The sequence below is a fragment of the Papio anubis genome, chromosome 16 (genome assembly GCF_008728515.1).
Source record: "Papio anubis isolate 15944 chromosome 16, Panubis1.0, whole genome shotgun sequence".
In the NCBI taxonomy this organism is placed as follows: Eukaryota; Metazoa; Chordata; class Mammalia; order Primates; family Cercopithecidae; genus Papio; species Papio anubis.
The window spans coordinates 48,845,576-48,855,581 of record NC_044991.1 but is presented as its reverse complement, the minus strand read 5'-3'; the positions used below and the strand labels follow the sequence as shown (position 1 = coordinate 48,855,581).

General features: G+C 39.7%; 1 protein-coding gene across 1 annotated transcript in view; it reads right to left on the bottom strand.

The window, feature by feature from the left end:
- Positions 1-6,239: 6,239 nt before the first annotated feature.
- PAK5 (p21 (RAC1) activated kinase 5) overlaps positions 6,240-10,006 on the bottom strand; it is a 304,085-nt gene continuing 300,318 nt past the window's right edge. Inside the window, exon 10 of the mRNA XM_003905067.2 lies at positions 6,240-8,489. Within this exon, the coding sequence (XP_003905116.2) occupies positions 8,334-8,489 (156 nt within the window). The 3' untranslated portion in view covers positions 6,240-8,333. The remainder of the gene's footprint in view (positions 8,490-10,006) is intronic.

Sequence of the window (10,006 nt, the reverse complement as noted above, 5' to 3'; positions counted from 1 at the left end):
AGTTGAGTTCTATTTGAAGGAAAATTCCTAGAGAAATGCACATAGTTTGAATTTCATTCACTTTCTAAATAGTCATTTTTTTCCCAGAATGTCTGAGTGGGAGTAGGGAAAAATCTTTTCTTTGGTTTTAGAGTAGGATTCTCTCCCTCCACATATACAGTCTCCACCATATGAGAGGCAGCTCCTAAACTCCTCTCCCTAAGTCTTCAAACTGCTCACAATAGGGTATCCTCAGAAGTTCATTATCCCAGCAATCTCACCAAGTATCATCCAGTTGCTGTCGTATTACCCATTTGTCTGCTGTTCTATTAACCACAATCTTCTTGTCTTCATGATCTCTCTTCAGTGTCTGCCTGTTACCAGTGAGGGAAAATCTCCAATTCCTCCTAAAGTTTCCATGTTGCACAAGGAAAAAAATACCTTTGGTGAAAACTCTAAAGATGGTTAACTCCATTCTTATACTCATCTGTGGTCTGTGATCTTCTCACCCACATTCCCCAAACTTGACAAACCTTTTCCATTTTAGCATCGCAGTATTTTCTTTAAATGTTATATTCCTTATTTGGACCTGTCTGAATATTTAGGGGAGAAATGGACATTTAGATTTATTTAGGACTTCACAGTGAGTTACCATTCCCGTCTGCAACCTTTTTGAAAAAGAAATCTTAAACCTTTCTGAGTCATATGTCTGAAAACCCCCTTGTGTATGTTTTTCTTTAAACTTGCTTTCACAAAACATAAGGCTTATTATTAGTTTTGGAATTGTCATGTAATTACATCATTGTTATGTAAATATACATAACACCTACTATTGTTTTGAGCACCTATTGAGTACAGGCTCAGTAGTGCTATAAAGTAATAAACTTGGCCTTAGTTTCTCTAAGGAAGGACTGACAAGAGAACAAACAACATACAACAATTATGTCATTTTCAAAAATGTCAGAGTGCCCTGGCTCTTTAGAAAGCATTGGCTCATGACCACATCCCTGTGTCTCAGCTACTTCAATCTTTCCGGAATCCAAATAACAGTGATTTTTCCACAAGTAATGTGCAGGATGTGTGGAAAGCCATTATTACGATTACTGTTATGACTATCAATATTATTTACTATGCCATTTTTATCTAGCTATTTTAAAATTATATCTCAAACTCAGCCTAGTTGACTTTGAACCACGCCTTACTTCTCTCAGCCATGTCTTCATCTTTATCGTTAACTAAACACGATAAAGGGGAGCCTCATAACATACAGAAAGAGCAGTGGTCTCCGGACACATCCGTGCCTGGCATTCTCCCAACTCAGGGTGTCCAGGGAGACTGACTACACCCTGGGCCTCAGCTCTGGGCCCTCTCCATACCCATTGTCATTGCCATTGTCCTAACATTTTGCAGCTGCTCCTGGGCCAGGAATAGGCTGAGGCAATGACCCATTTGTCTACATTGCTTCTCAAGCTTCAGAGACAGGGAAGAAAACAAATAGATGAACCACAGACACTCAATTACCCCTTGAACTGTCATTTTTCTTTTTTACTGGGATTTTAAACACAAACGCCTGTGGGCACAAGAGGATGTTGGGCCTGGTTGCTGGGTATGCCTGCCTGGAAAAGCCAGGCCAGATGAACCATATGTGGATTTCTCTTGAGGGAGGGTGACTTTGATTTAAATTCAGAGCATGGTTCTTTGCAGGATTCCCTCAGTCCCAGGAAACAGTTCCCAGTGAAACAGCCTCAGAGGAGCAGGGAGCACTTGCTTATCTGGAGCCTGAGAACGCCCTCCGAACTATCATCTCTCTCTTTTTGCCAATTGTCCAATCTTTCCATTAGTAAAGACTTGGCAAACCCCATGGGTGTGGGAAGAAATACCCGAGAAACGTGAATGGAGAAAAGGGAGGAAAGACGACAGGAGTGACCTGCAGTGTCTGGGTGAAGACGCTGCATGTATAGGGGTGGGTTTTACCAGGCAGGCGGTTCAAACTGGTGTTGTGCTCAAACATTTCCCTGGAACAAATACCAAGCAACCTGAGCCAGAGATAACTTTAAATCATTGTGTCTCAAAGTGCATTCAAAGGCACCCTGTATTAGAATCATCCTAGGAGACTTTTGAAAGATGTTAGTTCTAGGGCATCATCCCAGACATTATTTGAGAATCTCGGTGGTGAGACCCTAGAATCTGTAGTTTTACTCTGCTCCCCAGATAATGTTGATGGAGAAATAAGAAGGCTTCTGGTTAAAAAGCCTGTACTATCAGTGTATGTGCAACATTATCCAAATTATTGGGCTTCTCTGGGTTCATGTTTTTTCATCTGAAAGTGAAGCTTACTCCTCTATCCTTGCAAAGTTATTTGAGGACTCATGAAGCACCTGGAAGTCCCTAGCACAACGCCTGTCACACTGGAGAGGCTCTCTAAAAATTACAATTAGTGGCATTTTGCTAGCACAATTCTTAACATGTATGTTCCAATTTTACCTGCCAAACAAGAGGTCACGAAAGATTCAAAGGGACTAACACAAGAGTTTTAAATCTGACTTCCACAGTTCTCTGTGTCAATTTATTTTGGATTCAGAGAATTTTTACACAGGGGTTCCCCTCTACCCCAGCTCAGTAAATCACTCAGGGGCTGTCAGTTTTGGGGTGAGGGGATCTGTCAGAGTTTATGAACTTGGATGGAAAAAATTATACCTCCAGTTTTTACTAACCTCAAACGAAAGGTAGAATTTCCTTCAGTGGTGAACATGGGCATTGAACCACTGCAGTGTAGGCAAATCTGTGAATCTGTCATCAATAGAAATAGCCACATTACACTTGCCAGCTATATCTCAAAAGAATCATTTATACTCATTACTTCGAAATTATGGTAGTTATTTGACCCATCAAAAAGATCTTGTTATTTAAGGCATTATAGACACGTTTTAAAATTGTGATAATGATACTTCAATCAGTTTTTTTTTTTTTGTAAGCCTACATATTTTACTTTATGCATTAAAAAACTTTTCTGAGAAGGAGTTTATAAGCTCAGACAGCCAAGAGGGTCCAGGGTCAATGGTACTTCAGCTGTCATTTAAAGTGACAGAGCCTGTCAGGTGGTTTGCTGGTGAAGGTTTACAAAGGCACACATGACAGATGAGATCATAAGTATTTCTTAGCACTGATCTTGTGCTTTCTAGACACTGCTCTGGGTACTGGGACATAGCAGTGAACAAAATACATAAGAACTCCTGTCCTCATGGAACTGAAATATGTGGGGTGTGTGTGTGTGTGTGTGTAAGTACACACACATGCATGTGTGTATACCTGTCTATTTAGGTACAGTTTGAGCATCCCAAATCTGAAAGTCTGAAATCCAAAATGCTTCCAAATTCAAAACTTTTTGAATGTTAACATGATGCTGAAAGAAAATGCTTCTTGGAGCACTGTCGATATCAGATTTTCAGATTTAGGATGCTCAATTGGTAAATATAATGCAAATATTCCAAAATCTGAAAAAAATTCCAAATTCAAAACACTTTTGGTCCCAGGTATTTCAGGTAAGGGATACTCAGCCTGTATTATGATTAACGTGCTGTCATTACCTAACTCTTTGGGGCTTTGGTTAACTCAGTCTAAGTGAATCATATAAGATCTTGAAGTCTTTTCTAGCTTTAAGTTTTTAGAAATGCAGACAATGATGAGGCATTATGATCAAAACATTTGTCTTGTGAGAAAATCTTTCAGGATAAGAAATTTCTTTGCTTTTAGAACAGCATATTTTGATCCAGAAATCAGCAACCCGTAGACTCTCTCATGTCCTCTATTTGTCTTTAGTTTGGTCGGTTTATGTAGGAGATTCTCTCAGGGTCCCACTCATGTTCCCTCAGCCCTTCCTGGAGGTCATTGCTGTGTCAATTTTAGCAAAGGCAACAAACTTTGCCCAGGTGCAGTGCAAGGAGAGTTGATGCTGCAGGAACAATTCTCACCTAATGATGGATAGGAGATAATTAAATATACCAGTGCCCCCCTCAAGGAAGACAATTCTCAAGTGTCTCTCAGAAGGTCACCAGTGGGATTGAACCCCAGTTGCCTATTGTGGTATCCCATTCATTAAAACACACTTTCTCGACTTTGTTCTCCTCTTTGTCTTATTTCCTCACTCTGCCATGTTGACATTCCTGGGATCATCTCCCAAATAAAGTATTTGAAGTATTTGTGTCTAAGTCTTTATTCGAGCTCTTCTTTTGGTAGCATCTACACCAAGACAATGTACTCATCTGACTTGGAAACACAACTCAACATGCACACATTTCACAAATCAAATGAACTGATTTTCCTGCACAATGTGGATTTGTACTGTGTCATGTCACTTCCACAAAATTTCTCCTGCTTGTACATTTTGTATCTGCTTCAGATCAATTTGATCTTTTCTCTGCCTGGAATTTCATTACCATTTTTTTTCGACAACACTGGACTGTTCATTTGATCAGTTTGACCAAGCAGTCCGAACTCATTGGGTTGTTAACTTCATGGTATGATTTACTTTTCCACTGATTGCTACTAAATGTGTTCTTCCCCAGGGATAAAGGGGACATGACTGTAACTCAGTCTGATTCCATCTGTCTAATCTAGTTTAAAAATCAATCTCATTCTAATTCAAAGATAATACATCTCTCCTTTGCTCAAGTTAAACTTCTACTAGAGGAAGAGGTAGCAACTGGGAGGTAGTGGCAGGATACAGCGTGTGCTCTTGTATTCTCCCTTTCTTTCTCTTAAATACCTTCTTCAAATCATGGGGTCTCACACTAACACATGGCTCTATTCTATGTGGACCAGTGAGGAAGGGAGGTTCCAGTAACCTAGCTGTCTGTAGTCAGCTGCCTTGGAGATGCTATTGGAGGAAAGGGAGAGGCCTGAGTCTCATTTTGGTTCCACTAAAAACTACAGCTTCTGCTTTTTGGAGTGGTCTTTGTGTAGATGACATATGTGGTTTTTAGAGTAAGGGTCAGCTCCAACTTGACCCTGTCTCCATGCAGAAAAGCAACCATATCTCCCTTCGGTTGCCCCCATGGTGCACTCCTCCAAATCACTCTGCAGGTTGGGCATCCTGTTACCTAGTTAAGTTGTTTGACACATTCCCTGCTGTCCTCTCCATGTCCCATCAAACATACTCGAGGGAACTCCATGTCTCTTCTATGCCCAGTAAAGGCAGAGGAGATCGGTCCAGGGAAGGTTGCCTCCGCCTTTGTCTGCTCTGGTACGCGATAGACAATACCTTTTTTTCATCCTGCTAGCTCAGACTACTCCCTGAGGGTTTTCACCTTCCAACATTTCTGGATGGGAAATAGGCTGTTTATATACAAGTTCCCCCACCCCCCAACTTCATGACATCAATATTAATATCCTCCTTGTCTCCCAAAGTGGAGGAAAGAGCCCAACATTCTCTTCTAGGCTCTCAGAGAATTCTCACCACACCCTCTTGAATCCAGGTTCTACTATAAAGACACATGCACATGTATGTTTATTGTGGCATTATTCATAATAGCAAAGACTTAGAACCAACCCAAATGTCCATCAATAATAGACTGGATAAAGAAAATGTGACACATATACACCATGAAATACTATGCAGCCATAAAAAAGATGAGTTCGTGTCCCTTGCAGGGACATGGATGAAGCTGGAAACCATCATTCTCAGCAAACTATCACAAGAACAGGAAACCAAACACCGTACGTTCTCATTCATAAGTGGGAGTTGAACAATGAGAACACATGGACATAGGGAGGGGAACATCACACACTGGGGCCTGTGAGGGGGTGGGTGGTTAGGGGAGAGATGACACTAGGAGAAATACCTAATGTAGGTGATGGGTTGATGGGTGCAGCAAGCCACCACGAGACGTGTATACCTATATAACAAAACTGCACGTACTGCACATGTCACCCAGAACTTAACGTATAATAAATAAATAAATAAATAAATATCCCTCAGATCAGTTTTGCATCTTTGGAACAGGGAAGTAGAATGAGAGTCTTTAGCCCTGAACCTGGCTTTCCTTGAACTTGGCCTTCCAGAATTTAGTAATTTTTTTTTTCGGTAGTGGTATCGATATCACCATCTTACACTCTTTACAATCTCTAGGGATGGATATATTTGTCTTTAGGTCATGTCATCACAATGTTACATACAACTTTGTACCAACTCATTTGCACTCCCCGATATCACAAAGAAATCATTCTTGGTTACTCAAGAAAATAAATTTGGGAAATCACTGTTTCCAGTAACACAATGGGGAAAAGGCAAACATTTATTTTTATTTGCAAATGCAGTTTCTGCCAATAGTTAGTGCTCACAAAACCTTTTAAGCTACAGTAACTTTTGGTAAACTCAATGAACTTTAAAAAATACCTGATGGTAAGAAAATTACAGAAAAATTTCCATTACACTGTCGAAAATGTTTGGAATCCAAAATCCACTATTTTCTGCAATAGTTTTTAATGTTTGTTCTGGTTTAAAAAAGATTTTCTTTTTCTTTTCTTTCTACTTCTACATAGTCCTGGTTAAATTAATACAATCTGTCTCATGAACATTTAGGACTGCAATTTTCTGGATTTAGATTGTTTTTATTCTCGCATATTTATATTAATACTTTAATATTTTACATAAAACATTGATTTGCTGTGTTTTATGAAGCAAAATCATAGATTCTATTTAGGGAGGCATTTCCAGTTTGAAGGAAAACTGAAAATCTAATCAGTAGAAGGTCATTTTATGCCTTTTTTTCCTTTTTAGCAGTAATAAATAATTAGCAACCTAGTAATTACAAAAATTCTTAATTATGCTTAGAGCAACGAGAGCGCTATCACAAATTTAAATTCATATTTGTTACAGTATATGAAATAGTTAAGAAAAGCCTCTGTTTTTCCAGTTTGGTAACAAATGGCTTTTGTCTGATGCATAATTAATAGAAACTAATGATGACTATGTAGCTCTTCCAGAGTTTTAAAGGCAAATCTATATTGGCCTACAATTAACATGCAAATTCATCCAACAAGCAACACAAAATGTATTGTAGTAGTCATTCATTTTATCAACATTCAAGAAGATCTAGACAGCAGCACGACTCTCCTATGTCGGAAACACATTATAACATGGGCACAACCGAAGTCAGATCATACCTGGTAAAATACCCTCTTGCTAATTCGTCCTCTAGAGTCAGTTCAGACTTCCAGCACAATACATGAACAATAGCGATTAATACTGTGGTACAAAGGTAAATACAGACAAGAGTTTGGTGTGCTAGCATACAGAGTTTTAAAAATGGTGACGAACGAAACCAAACGTCTTGCCCTGTTCTCTCCTCTCCCTTTGTGAGCCTGGAATTCTCACGGTCTCACTGAAACATTCTATTTTGGGAACTGAGTCCAATGATCCTAGCACTGAAATTGCTCCCTGGGAGGGAAATTTGGCCACAAGGGAACATTGTACCCATTTGAGAAAGGGCACTGAGGGAAACATTGTGGTGTGCAAAAAATGGTTTGCTACTAGAGGTGTTGATGGAAAACGTGATTTTTAAAAATATTTAGGTTTATCCCAAGGAGTGGTATACTGTGGCTCAAATTTTATTTCATTATTTTTGGTTGGATTAATGAAACGTGCACACTATCACCATCACTCTTAATTCTTCTTCCATCAAATAAGACACTTGTTAGGATAAGAAAGATATTTTACTAAAGCTGACGGTGATTGAGAGTCATTCAGTATTCAAAGTTCCTAAAGAATCATTGGTTCTCTTAAAGGGATAAAAAAGTAGGAAAGGCTTTGTTCAAACTCCTGCTAGTAAACAAGTATTACTTCAACTGATACAATGGCTACATGACATCAAAGTACTATAAATTATCAAAACTATCGTACAGAAAAATTACAAATTCGTTGCAAAATACATTATACTGCTACCATTAAGAAAAAAGTGCTTTTTGTTTTCCTTTCTTTCTTTTTTTTTTTTTTTTTTGCCAGAAAAGTATTCTTTCAATATAGAAAATCCTACATGTTACCCTGCATGTGGCTAGGATATATCATAACGGAGTTTGTACTGAGTCCTTCTGATTTGCTGGATGAAGGGCTGAAAAATATATTAATGACTTATTAAAGCCGTGCTCCAAATGACCACGCCAGCTGTCAGTGGAGAGATGCCTATTTAAGACACAAGAAGATGCCCTGGTCTGTCGAACCCTGCCGGTCATCACACTGTCCCACCAATTGGCTGGTCTAGAATGCACAGGCCTTTTGCATGTTCTGTGTTTCCTTTTGTTCTCCTGAATTATTCTCATGTCCTCATCTAGCTTTGCCACCTACACGAATCCTCTGCTCAGTGATGCCTGTATTGTCTCATGAGGGGGACGATGCAAGACGGTGGACCTGCTAGTTTTAAGAATGGATGTCCGAGGAGTTCCTGGGCTGTTGCTCTCTGAGAGGGTTCCCTCACCAACATCAGGTCTAGGAATCCCCGGAGCACTGAAGAAACCTGTGGAAACACACAGATACCGATCTGAGGACTAACACAGACACCTAACCCAGTCCCCAAAATGTTTTCCCCATTCATCCTATCAACAACTTCAAATTCCAGAAAGTTACCTTAAGGAGAAAGATGTTACGAAAGCAAAAGCAGATCTTGCCTTTAAAATTCCACTTTTTCCTTACCTTTTTCAAGTTTGAAATAATAGGTGTAAATGACAGATCAACTAAGAATGAAAACTTATTTACTAAATACAATAACAGTGGCAATCACAGCGATAAGAGCAGCTATTACAAAATGTTTAGTATGTGCAGGTGCTGGTCGCACATGCTTGATGAAGCATGGTGAAAACGGAGCCGTTTTATTTTTCTAACAACTGCAACCACACAGGCTCTGTGGAATCCCTTTCTTTAAGAGAAACAAGCTCGACTGGGCGCGGTGGCTCAAGCCTGTAATCCCAGCACTTTGGGAGGCCGAGACGGGAGGATCACAAGGTCAGGAGGTCGAGACCATCCTGGCTAACACGGTGAAACCCCGTCTCTACTAAAAAAAAATACAAAAAGCTGGCCGGGCAAGGTGGCGGGCGCCTGTAGTCCCAGCTACTCGGGAGGCTGAGCCAGGAGAATGGTGTAAATCCGGGAGGCAGAGCTTGCAGTGAGCTGAGATCCCGCCACTGCACTCCAGCCTGGGTGACAGAGCGAGACTCTATCTCAAAAAAAAAAAAAAAAAAAAAAAAAAAAAAGGAGAAACAAGCTCTTGTAAGGATATCTAATACATCTCATTATTTTTCTTTAAAGGTCTTGTAATTTACTTTTTAAAGGTATATCTTACATTATGTATATATTTAGAGATGAGGGCTCACTATGTTGCCCAGGCTCAAACTCCTGTGCTCAAGTGATCCTCCCACCTCAGCCTCCTGAGTAGCTGGGAGTACAAGCACGTGCCAGCATGCTCAAGTTCCCCTGCACAAATACTAAGCGTATGGCTCAATGGATTTTTTACATACATTTACCCCTATTTACTTTCCACTCCTATCAAGATATAGTCATTATTTTAATTTCTAATAGCATAACTTAGTTTTGCTTACTTTTGTACTTTACCAAAATGGAGTCATATATTTGATTTCTTCTCCGTCTGGCTTCTTTCGCTCAGCGTTGTATCTGTGAGATTCATCCCCGATGTGTGGCAAAAGTTATATCTTTTACATTACTGTGAAGTATTCATTGTCCAATTATACCACACATTACTTATCCATTTGGGAAACAGCCTTGGGCTGGTTTCCAGTTTTTTGAAACCATTAGGATTAAAGTTATTCTTGTACATGGTTTTAAAGAACATTGGTACTCATCTCATTGCGTATGAGACTATTTTCATATGATATATTTTTAGTCAATTTTTTTTTTTTTTTTTTTTTTTTGAGGTGTAGTCTCACTCTGTCACCCAGGCTGGAGTGCAGTGGCGCAATCTTGGCTCACTGCAAGTTCCACCTCCCGGGTTCACACCATTCTCCTACCTCAGCCTCCTGA